This window comes from Mirounga leonina, unplaced genomic scaffold (genome assembly GCF_011800145.1).
Source record: "Mirounga leonina isolate KUSES-001 unplaced genomic scaffold, KU_Mleo_1.0 Mir_154, whole genome shotgun sequence".
NCBI classification, from domain to species: domain Eukaryota; kingdom Metazoa; phylum Chordata; class Mammalia; order Carnivora; family Phocidae; genus Mirounga; species Mirounga leonina.
Window position 1 is genome coordinate 43,585,661 of NW_023270389.1, and position 15,738 is coordinate 43,601,398.

The 15,738-nt window shown below is 43.7% G+C and overlaps 2 protein-coding genes across 8 annotated transcripts in view; one reads left to right on the forward strand and one right to left on the reverse strand.

The window, feature by feature from the left end:
* Window positions 1-8,497, forward strand: part of SMG7 (SMG7 nonsense mediated mRNA decay factor) — a 90,913-nt gene extending 82,416 nt beyond the window's left edge. For 4 of the 6 annotated variants that reach the window (XM_035010615.1, XM_035010616.1, XM_035010614.1 and 1 more), the window contains 7 exons: window positions 377-748; window positions 1,518-1,667; window positions 3,618-3,698; window positions 4,190-4,349; window positions 5,022-5,192; window positions 5,312-5,457; window positions 6,069-8,497. In XM_035010615.1, coding sequence (XP_034866506.1) covers window positions 377-748; window positions 1,518-1,667; window positions 3,618-3,698; window positions 4,190-4,349; window positions 5,022-5,192; window positions 5,312-5,457; window positions 6,069-6,182 — 1,194 coding nt within the window. In that variant the 3' untranslated portion in view covers window positions 6,183-8,497. The remainder of the gene's footprint in view (window positions 1-376; window positions 749-1,517; window positions 1,668-3,617; window positions 3,699-4,189; window positions 4,350-5,021; window positions 5,193-5,311; window positions 5,458-6,068) is intronic. The other 2 variants (XM_035010618.1, XM_035010619.1) reach the window with 1 other exon arrangement.
* The window catches only part of NCF2 (neutrophil cytosolic factor 2), a 29,959-nt gene continuing 21,384 nt past the window's right edge, over window positions 7,164-15,738 (reverse strand). Inside the window, exons 11-15 of one of the 2 annotated variants that reach the window (XM_035010622.1) lie at window positions 15,481-15,506; window positions 14,708-14,859; window positions 14,480-14,591; window positions 12,393-12,570; window positions 7,164-7,436 (exon numbers count right to left, since the gene is read on the reverse strand). In XM_035010622.1, the coding sequence (XP_034866513.1) occupies window positions 7,381-7,436; window positions 12,393-12,570; window positions 14,480-14,591; window positions 14,708-14,859; window positions 15,481-15,506 (524 nt within the window). In that variant the 3' untranslated portion in view covers window positions 7,164-7,380. Of the gene's footprint in view, window positions 7,437-9,567; window positions 10,058-12,392; window positions 12,571-14,479; window positions 14,592-14,707; window positions 14,860-15,480; window positions 15,507-15,738 lie in introns of those variants that run through there. The other variant, XM_035010621.1, reaches the window with a different exon arrangement.

Below are 15,738 nucleotides of genomic sequence, written 5' to 3' on the forward strand. Positions count from 1 at the left end.
CTCTCCTATTTGAACATTAACTACAGAAGGGAAATAGAATCATAGTCTTAATGAGGTGTTAAGGATAGGACACCATTCTTAAATATATTGTCAACCCCACGGTACTTGAGGCAGGAAGGGGGAACACACACACACACACACACACACACTCATTTGTTCATTAAATCTCATAAATAATTGAATGGAAAGGGAACGTGAGTTCAGTGCCCATCATCTGTTCCCAGAAAGCTCTGTGTATTGAAAAACCTAAAGGGTAAAGGACTGCTGAGTTCCGTTGGTTGTAAAATCTCTCAGGTTCATTCTGTGATTTTCTGAGTATTGAATGTAACATTGCATTTTATCCTAGTCCTGATGACAGGCATCTCTGATTTTTCAGTATCAACAGGCAGATGCCTCCAAACAGCTGTGGAATCCCCCTCAGGTTCAAGGCCCATTAGGGAAAATCATGCCTGTGAAACAGCCCTACTACCTTCAGTCCCAAGACCCCATAAAACTGTTTGAGCCGTCACTGCAACCTCCTGTAATGCAGCAGCAGCCTCTAGAGAAAAAAATGAAGCCTTTTCCCATGGAGCCATATAACCATAATCCCTCAGAAGTCAAGGTCCCGGAATTCTACTGGGATTCTTCTTACAGCATGGCCGATAACAGAGCTGTAATGGCACAGCAAGCAAATATGGACCGCAGGGGCAAACGGTCGCCAGGAGTCTTCCGTCCAGAGCAGGATCCGGTGCCCAGGATGCCATTTGAGGTGTGTGTCCTTTCCTGTCACCAGGCACAGCGGAGAGAGGTCTGGGGCTGCAGATCTTTTGAATTTCTCAAGTAGATGTTTATAAAGGCCACTCTGATCCGTTAGTGCTACAGCGTGCTGATGACTAACTGGTGTGGCTCTTGGCCTCCTCCTCACAGTTGCACAGCCCGATTGGATCTGGGGGAGCTGAGGAATCCCGTTACTGATGTGCAACTGTGATGGTCTGGCAGAGAGATGGTGCGGAAATCTCTTATCACAGCATGTTAGAGAATTCTGAAACAAAGCTCCTCTCAGTTGGGCTGAATCATCTAAGTTTAAAAATAGGTTTACTGCGTATTGAAACAAATTGCTTTCTGAGAGGAACAGAGTCAGCCAGTTATCTTTGATAGTGGAGTTCCCCTTCCTTTCTCTCTTTATTCATGAGAAACAGGTGTGTCTGTAATTTTTTAAAAGAGCTGTTTCTCTGTTAGCCCAGGATATGCTAACCCCTTTGCTCCACCACATTGTTTTACTCACAGGCCGCATTAACCTCTTATGTTCGGCTCCATGTTTGTCAGTGTTTCTTGCTGCTTTTGTTGTCTTGATCTTTTGCACCCTTGTCCTTGTGTCACTTTACTTTGTTTCAGAGCCTTTTCTTCTTTGCTTAATACTGTCTGCTGTAATTCTTCTCCTTGACTTGAGTTGCTTTTATCCCCCTAATCATGCTACTTACCCCTTTGTGCTTTTGTCATCCCTTATTGCATCTCACTGTGATCCTTTCTGTCACTAGGACCCCAAGGGCTCCCCTCTGCTTCCTCCGGACCTGTTAAAGAGTCTGGCTGCCTTGGAGGAAGAGGAAGAGCTGATTTTTTCTAACCCTCCTGATCTTTACCCAGCTCTGCTGGGGCCTCTCGCCTCTCTTCCTGGACGGAACCTCTTTGTATGTATTTGACATAATTCCTCTTGCTCTAACCCCAGCTTCCCTGAGATTTTGGAGTCCTTGGAATAGATGATTTCTTTTTTCTGGAGCTTTCCTTCTTTACAGAATTGTACCATTTATTTCCTTACTGCCCAGACTAACCGTCAAATGGTAGTAGAACATGGGAAAACATTTCTGACTCCATAGTTGTAAAGCTCAGAGTCATAGCTTTGTTATATGTGTTATCCAGAAGCATCCTTCAGGGCTGGTCACACAGGATGCAAACCTGGCAAATTAACTTACTTTTTAGGTGGCACTTCCATCTAAACCAGGAATTTCAGAGATCGTTTGATCTTGCTTAGGAGCAGTGGATTTTTCTTCATGGACTCAAAATAGGAAATGAAATACATTCTAGATTTTTTAGTGACACTATTGAACGGTATGTGGCTCTTTTCTGTTTGATTAACTGAGAGCCCGGATCTAAATTCAGAGCCAGATTCATAAACAGAATGAGTAAAAATGAAGAGAATTCTATTTATAAACATTGTTGGAGTGCCGTAGATGAGTGAATACAGAGATAAATAACTAGGATGACATGAAATAAAGTCTTAAGTATTGATTAGTGGTATCTTTTAAAAACAGCCTCTAGAAATCACTCTGCATTTCAGAGGATGGCTGTTTCGTATTCTCATCAATATTTATATTATATTTTACTGAGGTGGGGGAACATGAAAAGGCATATGCTGTGAAGTTTTCCCCTCCCTTTACTCCATCTTAACAAAGCATAAAACAATTCTGAATTTTACTTTTTTGCTGTTTCTTTCTCATAAGTATGAGACAAGGAAACATCCATAAGATTAGAATGCATTAATGTTAGTATTAGGAGAAATAAAACTGTATGGCTCTCATGACAGAAGCTGCCATCCCTGGCACTTGGAAGTTCCCATCAGAATTTGCCTGGGTGAGTGGCCAGAGAGACGTCCTACTGTTTCACCCAAGTTAGAGAAATAAAAGATCCCTTAGAAACTTAAACTACAAGAGCACAGTGACAGCACCTCAGGGTTGTGGAAAACCTAACTGTGAAACTGTTGGCTCCCTGTGTTTGCCTTTCTTGCCGCTTTTCCACCCATGTGGCTTGACGGCTTGAGGGCCCGGGGGCAGTGCCTCTCTCTCCACTCCTTTCCTCCTCCCTGACTTTCTGCAGTGCTTGCCCCTCCTCCATCTGGGTGGGACAAGTGGGCGTGGAGGGGAGTGGTTTAGGGGGTTTTTTTATGTTTACAAAAAAAACCTTAACTGTAATCCTTTCTGTATTTAACATTGTTAATGATATAATGTGTGTGAAAGTGCTTTGCATGTAGTAGGTGTTTAGTAAATGCTTTGTTGACCAACTACTCAATGACAGTGAGCATCAGAGATTCAGCTTTTTTTCCTGGTAATTTTCTTAGGGCCAATAAATGTTAAGTTCAACTTCAGCAACTGTTTTAATATATACCACAAATAGAGCTGCTTAGGAATCATATTGACAAAACCAGTTCCATTGTCAAATGGATTTGAAAGGCTTTAAGTCATTAATGTGAGTGTTTTAAAAATTGGGGGAAAAAACTGCCAGATCAGCTCAGCATCTTGTTTTGAGAGTATTTTAAATGCAACTCTTGATAAGGGTATTCCTGAAGGTCCTGCTAGTAAACACTCAGAACTGCCATTTTCCAGGGTCCCTGGTCCCTAGCAGGGTATCTGTGCTAGATGAGAAGTATTGATCCAGGAGCATTGTGTCTGACTTGCACTTAGCTGGTGTCATGGTATTAACATTTAATTCACATCTTCGAAGCCTTACCCATCACATTGTATATGATGGGTACGTACAAGTATGCTTAAATGGTGGTCTTCTACTTTTATTGTAAAGTATCTTAAAGATTAATATTAAGAAAATGGAAGCCTTATTTAACTACCTTTTTTTCCGGGACTGTGAAGAAATCCTTGTTGGAGAAGCCCTCGGAGCTCATGTCCCATTCCTCCTCTTTCTTGTCCCTCACCGGATTCTCTCTCAATCAGGTGGGTAGACGGTGAAGAATCCTGCTTTGTGCTTTTATAGTAGGCTAGTATATCCATTTTATTTCCATACCCCTATTTTTCTCTTCCTTTCTCTTCCATATATTGGTGTCTTCCAGACATTTTATTTTATCCTCTGTCCCTCTGATTCGGGTATATGAGATACTTGTATATTATAAGTTTGAACCCTTTAACTTCTCATTAATGTGGAAATCCTTAGGGCTCTGTTGTTCAGCCAAGTGAATTATTCATACTTCCAAATCTGGGTGGTTTACATAGATAGAGAAAATAAAGAGTGAGGGAAAGCAAATTAAGGGAAAATGAATTTAACAGGAAAACCAAAAGAAACTGAAATAAAAGCCTTCAAAAGTTTGTCTTGTTAAGAAAAGCTTGATACACTTAAGATGCTTAAGCATCTGAGAACATGAACATTACATTTTCTTAAATCTCTTTCCTTGGAGTGAGTTTATAACTTGGTTGTCATTGTCTTTCAGGAAAGATACCCTAATAACAGTGTGTTCAATGAGGTATATGGGAAAAACCTGACAACCAGCTCCAAAACAGAACTTAATCCTTCGCTGGCCCCCCAGGAGACATCACTGTACTCCCTCTTTGAAGGGACCCCCTGGTCTCCATCACTTCCTGCCAGTTCAGGTATTGACTAGTATTTAAATTACAGACCTTGCCTTTCCTATTCACTCAAATTGATGATGAATTAGTATGATTTTGTGATTATAAATATGGTAGTTTTTTTTTTAAGTAGTTTCTGAAAGAAAATAGGAAAAAAGCCTGATGAGCCAGTCACATAGTAAGTGCCACTAAAAAAGCTTTTTTACATCCTCAACAACCAGCAGAGTTATAAGAGAGAAAAATGTGGGTTCTGTCTTAAGATTTGCAGCTGTTCCTTAGCTTTGTTTGTAGATACTCATTCTTTGCAGGGAAAGTTGCACTTTTTAAAATAGAGATTTTTTTTTAATCCCTGTTTTATAAATGGAGTTTGATTTAATAGTAATACCTAAGATTAGGCAGTTCTGTTTCTAGTAGAGAAGACCAGTAGATATTTACCTGAAACAGCAATGCCAAAATAGTGCATGCCCAGAATTGTCTGGTTTTCCTTTTTTTTTTTTTTTTTTTTTTAAAAGCAAGGACCATGCCTTAGATATGTGCAGTAAGACTAGCACATGTGGCAGAGTCCCTTTGGGGGCCCTTATTCCGCCTTTCTCCCAAAGCTGCATGGTTATCTTTAGTAGAATTTAAGTGGAAACTTCAGTTCTTGGTTTGTTTGTGAAACATCTATTAATGTCTTGTGTTGTTGTGATTTAATAGATCATTCAACACCAGCCAGCCAATCTCCTCATTCCTCTAACCCAAGCAGCCTGCCAAGCTCCCCTCCAACACACAACCATAATTCTGTTCCATTCTCCAACTTTGGACCCATTGGAACTCCAGATAACAGGGATAGGAGAACTGCAGATCGGTGGAAAACTGATAAGCCAGGTGAGATCCAGATTTCATTGCCTAGTGAAAGTGAAATCACTTACTCTGTCCTTCTCTGGTGTTTGGTGTTTGACAATGACAGAACATCTTGAATTCTTCATATCTCTTTGCATCCTTAGCCATGGGTGGGTTTGGCATTGACTATCTCTCAGCGACATCATCCTCTGAGAGCAGTTGGCATCCAGCCAGCACTCCAAGTGGCACCTGGACAGGCCACGGCCCCTCCATGGAGGATTCCTCTGCTGTCCTCATGGAAAGCCTAAAGGTGAGTGGGTTTTAGGAACAAGAACCACGAGAGATGTGGTTCTGCTTTTGTTCCTATAAATAGCCAGGCTTATTCCTTAGGCCCTTAGAGTTGATCGATTCATAGCACATATCTAGCAAAGTCCTAGAAACATGGTCTACCTTATAAGGTTCTTGAATAGGAATTTTGTTTTTTAATTTGTGAACTCACTAGTGATAAAGCAGTTATCTTCAAGGGGGACAGAAACAAAGGTTTTAGTTGCATTGTAAGGTTAAGACAATTCTGATTCATTTTGGAATGTTTGATTTAAGCCTTTTGTGAACAAATAAAAGAAGGGTATCTAATTTTAGAGATGTTTTGTTTGCCTAAAATCTTTATAGTAAATATTCTGTGGTCCCACGTGGCCCTGAGTTTTAGTAAATATTTCACCTTTTCTGGTTTAAAATAATCCTAGTGGGAACTAACTGGTCTTGAAGACAGTCTTACAACAACGTTGTCTAATAGCTGGGTTTTTTAGGGGGCAGGGATCTTGGGACATATATGCCTTTATATTTGGCGAGGATTGAGAAGCAAATCCCTTTCAGACATCCAGGCATTTGACCCCTGCTGACAAGCTCTGGGCTGTTTTTCAGTCTATCTGGTCCAGTTCCATGATGCACCCTGGACCTTCCGCTCTGGAGCAGCTGTTAATGCAGCAGAAGCAGAAACAGCAGCGGGGACAAAGCACCATGAACCCTCCACATTGAGGCCAAAGTGGCAACCCTGGGAATGAAGGCTCCATAAACCATGGCATGTTGGGTTTGCAGGACTGGCCCATACAGTCCCCTGCAGGTGGCAGCCCTCTTTTCTGTTTCTTGCTGTCGAGAGGGTGTAAGCGTTCCACCGGCGCGCTGAGTGTGCACGAAATGTCCGCAGTGCAACAAAAAGAACAAAACCATCAGGAACTCTCCGTCCCCCTGGGGCCTTCCGGAGGGAGAGAGGAACTGCTGTTTGTCTCACTCAGTTACCTGATATCACCGCCTCTCACCTTCTCCATCGTGCATGTCCCCAGCCACAAGGGAAGTGAAAGCTGAGAAGGGGAGGCAGATGGGAGAAGCCAACGGGAACTTCTCAGTCCTTTTTTCCTCTTTGGGGAATAAAATAGGAATCCATTAATGGTTGCTTTGCTGACTGAGAATGTAGTTGAAATTATTCCTGAACATCTTTTATTATTGTTATTACTCTCAGTAGTAAAATATCACACTGAATTCTTCCACACACAGATGTGCTTCTTCTAGTCAGTGTGCAGCAGGGAAAGCCCCGTTCACTGCTCCTGCGAGAGGTTGGTGGTGACAGGATGGGGAAGCTGACCTCTTCAGCCAGTGGACGTGTTCCATGAGGGAGAGTCCAAGGCCTCAACTTTCACTCAGAAGGTTCTGGCAGGCCCTCCTCTGGCCTGGAGACTCCAGCAGGAAATGCCCTTCACTCTGTAGGTGCTCGAGCCCCAATCGAGGATGCAGTGTGGGTGGTGGTGCTGGGCTGGACTGGCAGATGACTGCTGTAGGATTTTAAATTAATGTTTTTGATTCCTGTACATTTTCCAGTAGCATAGCAAGCAGTCTCACAGAAGGCAGGCTGGTCCGTTCGTGGCCTGACACGTTTTAATAGGTAGAAGCTTTCAGTGTGGTTATTTTTTGTTGGATTGGTTTTTGTGACCCCCATCCTGCTTACCACCCACCTCCTCTTGTCCCTACCTCCATCCCTTTCCCACCCTATGCTGTCTGCCAGTAATTGTTTCTATTCCTAATGTGTACAACATCTCGCCAAGAAGCAACAGCATGGGGTCCAGCAGTTGGGGCCCGAAAGACAGTCTGACGAGGAAGGAAGCAGCGGCGTCTGCATAGCGCACGACGGGCCAGGCCCCTGCCCAGCTGCGCCTCCCGACCTCCACTTTCAGAGTGAAATTCAAGGCAACACGGACGCGTGTGCATCATGCACAGAAGAAAACAACGAAGTCCATTCTGGAAAAGGCGAAAGAAAGGAAAATAAACTTTTATTTGGTATTTATTAGAAGGAAAGAGGACTGAAAATTTTCTTGTGTAGAAACAGAAGGACAGCATTTCTGTTAGTTCCTGGAGAAGTAATATTTTAAGGGGAAATTATGGAAACAGTCTAAATGTCCAATTGCTGTGCTAGTGGTGAGGTCTGTTTCTGGGAGGTCTCTCTCGTGTGTGTGTGTGTGTGTGTGTGTACATGTACACACGCGTGCCCAGCTGCTCTCCCTGGGGGAGGGGGAGTGTGTGTGAATGTGTGGAGTCAGTGTGGGACTTACAAACTGGAAGACAGCTGCAGAGCAAAGCACATCCAGGAGCCCCGGTTGTCACTCGAGTCTGGGCAACCCCAGCAATGGAAGGGGTGAGATTAATGCTCATTGCTCTTCAGAGACAGTGGTTGGAGCCCCGTATGCTTACATTATTGCTCTTTAAGTTTGACATGGTGTTTGGGGTTTTTTGTTTTTGTTTTGTTTTGTTTTGTTGTTGTTGTTTTGAAAGGTCTGAAAGGGTGAAGCCCCCCCACCCAATGGCAATATGAAACCCTTTGTGCTTCTCTCCAGCCCCTTCCCTGTGTCCGCCTCTCTCCCATCCCCACCCTTCCAAGCCTTCTTCCCCACTACCTTGACCCACTTCGTGTGTTTGAGCTCTGCATTCAGGCAGCTGCAACATTCCAGTGTTTGAGCTGTCCCTGATTCTTGCACCCTAGACGAGCTAGCCAGGTTCACTGTCTCACTCCCTGTATTGCCCACATCCCATCTACAGCCCTGTTTCTGCATGAGAATTTGGTGTTTGGAATGTTTTCTGACTCTTGGGGCGGGGTTCCTCGCCTTATCATCCTCAATGTGGAGTAATGAGGAGGGAGAGGAGAATCTTCATCAGAAACTGGTTTTGTGTAGTAAACTTTCTCTTGTGTTTTTTTGTTTTGTTTTGTTTTTTGTTTTGTTTTGTTCTGTTTCGGTCTGTCTGTGCAAGACCTGCAGCTGCTGAAATCAGCTTTGCCTTTAATTAAACCATGTTCTCTCCAACCAGATCTGTGTGTACGTTGTTTCTTTTCTAACCTAAAAGAATACCCTGCTTAGAAAAACAAATATTTAAACTACTTAGAAGTCATCTAGGGGAAATCAGAGATGGTCAGAAATTGAATATGCTTCAGGGTTATTTATGCTTTCGGTAGCATTCCAAACCAGTGTGCATTATTATGGAAAGGGATGGGTGAAAGAAACTGTCAAAATTATTTTATCTAATGAATAAAGGTGGGCTTATGCAAAGAAGTCAACAGCCCTCCATTTTTATCCCTATTTTTACTGTCCGTGGGACAGTGCAGAGATGGTTTCTCTTTCTGGTCTATAAAAATCACGAAGTCTGATCAGCCCCAATGGTAATTAGTGTTCTTAGCTTTGAGGTTGCGTTTCTTTGAGTTGTCTCCAGAATTTCCAGTGGTAGCCTGCCGGGCCTGCAGCGGTGGGTTGGAGGTCAGTGCCACGGCATGCCGGTTTGTGTGTTCACTCTGGTCAGCAAGCCTCTCACTTCTGTGTTGATTCCATCTACACGTCATTTCCTAACTGCTTTTCACAAGCACCTGCACACTTGAGTGGTTACAAAACCATACATACTGTACAACGAGGAGAGAGGGAGGGAAATGAAGGCGAGTTTCTAAGGTCTAGTATTTGTTAACCCCAAGTTAACCCTAAAAAAATCAAGCCATTTGGTTAAATGATAACCAGAATAAAACCATAGCATTCTCATGTATATTAGCATAGTCCATATTATAAAATGTTAACTAACAGGATAGTCCTGACTAAGTGGCTTCCTGAATGCGGCTTCTTTACATCACATACTCAGTACTGAACTCTTAACAAATGTCCCTCCCTGAGAAGGCATGAAGGGGTGAGATTCTAGTATTTTAATTCTCTGTGGAATTGAAAACTAAGTCTAGGTTCTGTTTAAGCAATGAGACTTTTAATAGAGGAAAGTTATTTTTATGTGTGTCTGCCATCTGAATTACCTGTAAATTTACTTCAGGCTCGAGGAGTCTGTGACTGTCGTGGTACAGGAATAGGGGTATTTATAGTTCAGCCTTGGGCCTGTACTCTCGGTGTCTTGTTTTTGTAAGTTTTTTATTGAGGTATCACATATAGAAGTGCACCCATAGTAAGTGTACAGCTCAGTGAACTTTTTACAAAGTGAACACATTTGGGTAGGCAGCACTCCGAGCAAGAAACATTATCAGCACCCTAGAAGACCCCCTCATGCCCTTCCAGATACTTCCACCCACTCACCCCACCCCACCCGCCGGGGTCATCATCATGATAAGTTCTCATATCATTGTGTAATGGGTTAAATTTTCAGTGGGAAAAGTAGACTAGTTAACACTTCCGAATAGTGATGTCTCCCTACAGTGTACTTCAGGGGCATGCTTAAACCTCACAAATGATTATAGTTACTTTTCTCCAACTTTGTAAGTTATGGAACATCCTAGACTCTTCTAGGAGAGCTTTCCAAATCTGTAGTTGCATGTTCTTCAACAAACGCTTTGGGGAAAATGCCAATCTTCCCTTTGCACTCTCCTTCCAGCCAGTCTTCATTCACTGATAAAAGGAAACGTATACATCGACTTTTAAAACCAGTATAGGAGAATTATCTGATCTGGATATGCCACACAGGTCTTTGGCAATCCTTCACCCCCAATTGTGCTAACAGGGAAAAGTCCATATCGGAAAGTGATTTGAGGGAAAAGTGAACATACGACTTCTACCATCTTACTGGTTTCTGTCTTATATATGATAACGGAGGAGTAAAATACAGAAAATCAATTACATTTTTCAAAAAACTGCCAGAACAACAAAAAAAAAGATGAAAGAAATTGAACAATAAATCTTGAGATAGGATTTTTTTTATAACAGTTTTACCTGATCACTGTTAGTAATCTTTATTCTGACTACATGCCATTAATTAAATACCTTAATCTTTGGGGCACATGGGTGGCTCAGTCGGTTAAGCATCCGACTCTTGATTGCGGCTCAGGTCATAATCTCAGGGTTGTTAGATCGAGCCCTGCATTGGGCTCCGTGCTGAACGTGGAGCCTGTTTAAGATTCTCTCTCCGGGACACCTGGGTGGCTCAGATGGTTAAGTGTTTGCCTTTGGCTTAGGTCATGATCCCAGCACCTTGGGATCAAGTCCCACATCAGGCTCCCTGCTCAGCGGGGAGCCTGCTTCTCCCTCTGCTTGTCAGTCCCCCTGCTTGTGCTCTCTGACGAATAAAGAAATACAATCTTTAAAAAAAAAAAAAAAAGATTCTCTCCTCTCCCTCTGCACCTACCCCTGTTCACTCTCAAAAAAATTTAAAAAATAGTTGATCTTTGAACAACACAAGTTTGAACTGTGAGTGTCCACTTACAGATTCTTTGATACAGCACAGTGCTGTAAAAGTATTTTCCTTACGATTTTTTTCTTTTTAAGATTGATTTATTTTAGAGAGAGAGCATGAGCCGGGGTAGGGGGGTGGGGGAGGGAGAGAAATCTAGGAGACTCCCTGCAGAGCCTGGAGCCCGAGACAGGACTAGATCCCAGGACCCTGAGATAATGATCTGAGTTGAAATCAAGAGTCAGAAGGAATATGCCACCTTTTTTCTCTCCATATCTATCCAGAAGGTTTTTCTATGTGTGTTCTAGTTTTTATCTCATCCCACCCACCCCCAAACAAACACCAGACAGTGTAGCTGGTTGGTTGATACTGACACTTAAAAAGTGGTGCTGGGAATTACTAAGCCCTACTGTCCCCTGTCAGAAGACAGGCACTGCCAGGGTACCCTGCTTCTTTATTTCATTACTCATATTTTGAGTTAATTGCCAGACAGTTGTATACTCTCTACCCCCATTAACTTTAAAATCTCATTTCTTCATCTGTTGGATGGTAATGGAATTTGTTTTCACTACTCTGCATTGCTAATGCACATTTCTGCTGTTTGAACAAAGCTTTTTTTTTTTTTTTTTTTTTTAAGATTTTATTTATTAGAGCATGAGCAGGGGGAGAGGGAGAAGCAGACTCCTCGCTGAGCAGGGAGCCCAATGCGGGGCTCAATCCCAGGACCCCAGGATCATGGCCTGAGCGGAAGGCAGACACTTAACCGACTGAGCCAACCAGGTGCCCCTGAACAAAGCTTTTGATGCGACTCTTGTTTTGAAGAAGAGAAATAAGATTATGTCAAACTGAGTTAGAATTGGTGCTTCTCTCGTCAGAAGATCAGCATCACATTGGAAGCCAAAAGATCAGCATCACTCTGGAAGCTGTTAGAAATGCAAATTTGAGGCCCCACCCCAGACCTGAATCAGAATCTCTGGTTGCTGGGCCTGCGAATTTTATTTAACTCTCAAACGGGTGCTTGGGCATACTGAAGTTTGAGAAGCACTAAATTAGAACTCTACTTAAAATACTGTTTCAATTTGTAGTGTGTTTGATTCCTAACAGGATCAGGAAAGTCACCAGAGACACAAAGCAATGTCGAGTAGCTTCTTTTAAGGCAAAATTTACCCACTTCTTCCCTCATCTTCAAAAAGTACATCAGTTCAGAGAATTGTGGTTTATAGGAAAGTATCCGATGGCTTGGTGCAAAGGCAAAATGATTCCAGCCACCTTCCAATTGGCTCCCTCTGGGAATGAGAATGCATGCCTTCCAAAACACAGCCATTTTTAATGATCAAAATGTCAGCTGAGTCTGTCATTTGTTGGTTCCCTGCCATTGGAGAAACAGATGGAAAGGCTGAGCCCTCTGTTCTGCTCCCTCTAGCTGAAAGCTAGGAAGGAGATTGAAACCACTGGCAAAGTTTGGCTTGTAGGTTATTAATGTTTCTTCCTCTCTTCCCTTGAACTTACTGCTGCTCACATGGAAATTAGTTTCTATGATCCAGGAGTAGTACTTACCCATTGATAGAATCCGGATTATGTCCCCTTCCTGAAACTCCAGGTCTTCCGGCTGGGTGGCCTCGTAATTGAAGAGTGCTACCACTTGGCCTCCTTCCTTAAGCTGAGGTTCTGTTGTCTGGTTATTAGCTTCAGATTTTTCACTTTCCTTGGGTTCATCTGGAAAACCTTGGTCACCCTGAAATAATAAAAGGCCTGTTAGTTTCCTCAACTTTTTGGCCAGTGAACACTGAGCATCACTAAAGGAATCCGTGAAATGTCAGTGTAGCACCTGGGATATAAACTCACAAAGGCCAAGTCTGTGATCAGTCCCTAGCATAAACCTAATGTGTACTTTAGGAATATAGGATGGTTGGATAAGTGAACCCAAAAGGTCTGCAGGACCATAGATAGTCTTAAAATCTTACAGAAACCTTAGAGTAATCCTGAAAAAGGTAGAATAGGTACTACTGTTACTTCTTTGCAGATGGAAAAACAGAGATGGAGTCACAAGTAAGCGACAGAACCCAAAGTCAAACCTGGGTTTCTAACTCTGAATCCAACACCCTCTCCCCAGCACCCACAATACTAGGGACCTCGTTAGAAATGTAAATTTCTGGCCCCATCCCAAACCTACTAAATCATAAACTCACTGCATGTGGGGCCTAGCAATCTGCATTTTAACAAGCCCTCTAGGTGAGTCTCATACCTGCTAAAGTTTGAAAAACCCTGCAGAGCGCCATACCGTCTTTCTAAGGCCATGAAAAAAGGCCTTGCTTTCTGATATATGTAACTAACACATCTTAGTTACCATTGTGGTCATTTTTCATCCACAAATGTTGAAAAGAAGAAGGGTACAGTTTCTAGAGATGTGAATCATGGGATTTAACAAACCCGCGTTAGAAACCCCGCGAGGGTAAGAGCTGTTCTGAGTGTTCAAAGTTCTCACTTCCTAATGTCGCTTGTTCCAGCCCTGGCAGATCCCTTTTATTGAAAGGCAGTACAGTGAGGTGGAAATGGTTGTAAGGAGTCTAAAGGCCTGGGTTTGTATCCCAGCTCCACTGCTCACTGGCTGTGTGTCCCTGAGCAAGTGGGGTAACCTCTCTGAACTTCAGTTTCCTCACCTTATGAAATAGAGGCTAGAAGAATGAAATGATATGATGTAGAATAGTAATAGCTGACAATTATTTTTTTTAGATTTTATTTATTTGAGAGCATGCATGTGTGCATGTGAGCAGGGGGAGGGGCAGAGAGAGGGAGAGGCAGGAGTTCCTGTGAATATATATATATATAAGTATATATATTTTTATATGATATATAAATATATACTGTACATGTAAACTTTTAATAGTCCATCAATTTCATATAAATGGATCATGTGAATTCACGTGAATATATATACTGTACGATCCATTTATATGATCCATTTATAAGAAATTACATAAACGGTGAAAAAACATATGTCGGTATGTTGACAGAATGCAGATGGATGGTTTTCAGGAGCCATGGTTGTGGGAGGGAATTAACCTCAACAACAAAAAGAAATGGCAACTTTTCCCTTGGAGATAAAGGGACAAAGTCAAGAGTATTAATGTGTAGCTACTACTTCTAGCCTTTAACTTTGCCCCTAACTCCCTTTACTCTTACTGGCCAGTCAGTTAACTCTGTTCTGGGCCCTGAGGTCTAGAAAAGGGTTCAAGAATACAGGCCCTGGAATCAAAATACTCACTGGGCCCCGGTTCCACTACCGACCTGCTGTGTAATCTTGGTCAAGCTGACCTCTCTTTGCCTTATTATATAAGTTGGATTTCATTCCAAACTTGCTTGATAACGATGGGCCTACCCTGGGAACGGTAGGTGTGGCAGCAGACAGAAGGGACTCGGAGGCTTCTGTGCGTTGTTGGTTCTGCTCTTCCCTTGCGGGGAGCCCTCTCCTGGCTGCCCCCGGGGCGCAGGGCAAAGGGACGCAGAGCTCGTGACTCACCGGATCCTCAACACCAAGCACAGTGCCAGGCTCACGGACCGGGCTCGGTAAACGCTGGAATGTTGTTGAGGAAGTGGCCCGATAGACACAGGACCTTAAGTGCCCTTGGGCTCACTGCACTCACCACTGTGTTCTCACACCACAAAGTCAGGCTGTAGTTTTTCACTTGGCCCCAGGCAGCCTTCATGTTATCTTCTGAAAGGGGCACCAGCTCCTTGCTGTCCGGAGGCCGATAGCTGGGGAGAGACGAGTAAGAACCAAGCCAGAGAACATCAGTACAAAACCATTGCCTTCTCCCCTCCAGGCCAGCACCAGGTCCCCAGGTGTAGCCCCGCTACCTTCATGGACTCACCTCAGCTTAGTGTGTTCTGGCAAGAGCTCCAGTTTCTTAGCCACCATGTCGCGGACCTGGCTATAGGGGAGCCCGGGCTGAGTCTCCATGACCACCGTGTACTTGAAGTGCACCTTGAGTGTGTAGGGCATGGGAACGCTGAGCTTTACTTCCTGAGGTGAGAGGAAGCAGAGGGAGCTCATGAGAGTCTGCGGCCTCCTCTTAGCCCCATCCTGGATCACGGGGAGTGTTCTGTGCAGCAGGGAGAGGCCAAGAGCTAACCGGTTTCACAGTAACGGAAAGGGGCTTTCAGAGGGCCCGTAGCCCCGCTCCTGCCTGGATAGGAATTCCTACTGAGCCAGAAGGGGTGGCCCACACGCTCTAGGCCTGTAGGAAATGTGTGCACGGGGGTGGGGGGCCCTAGCCCGTGGACTGTGTGTATGGTGGTAACTGGTCCACCCTTCCTCTGGACTCCTTCTATAACCCAGGGACACATGCTCATGGTGGAGAGCCTCAGCTTTTCCTTTCTCTACCACTTGAAATAGTACAAGGGGGGCGCCTGTGTGGCTCAGTCGTTAAGCGTCTGGCTTCAGCTCGGGTCATGATCCCAGGGTCCTGGAATCGAGCCCCGCATCGGGCTCCCTGCTCCGCGGGAAGCCTGCTTCTCCCTCTCCCACTCCCCCTGCTTGTGTTCCCTCTCTCGCTGTGTCTCTCTCTGTCAAATAAATAAATAAAAATCTTTAAAAAAAAAAAAAAGAAAGAAAAAAAAAAAATAGTACAAGAAAAAAGCTTACCTTGGGCTCTTCTTTTTCTTTTTGACCTAAACGGAGAAGGTAAGAAGCAAAACAAAAGAAGACGGTGAATAAACAGTCCTGGCCAGCCTCTGGCTTCCACAGAATGAAACCTCTTAGAATAGGACACCCAACTTCTTACCTTTAAATCTCTGGGGTGATTCTTAACCTTAATAAACTGTAGGGGAAATCGCACTCAGGGGAAATGTGCCCGGCAAAGCACAAACACACAGACGAACCCAGTGCCTGGCTCAGGGGGAG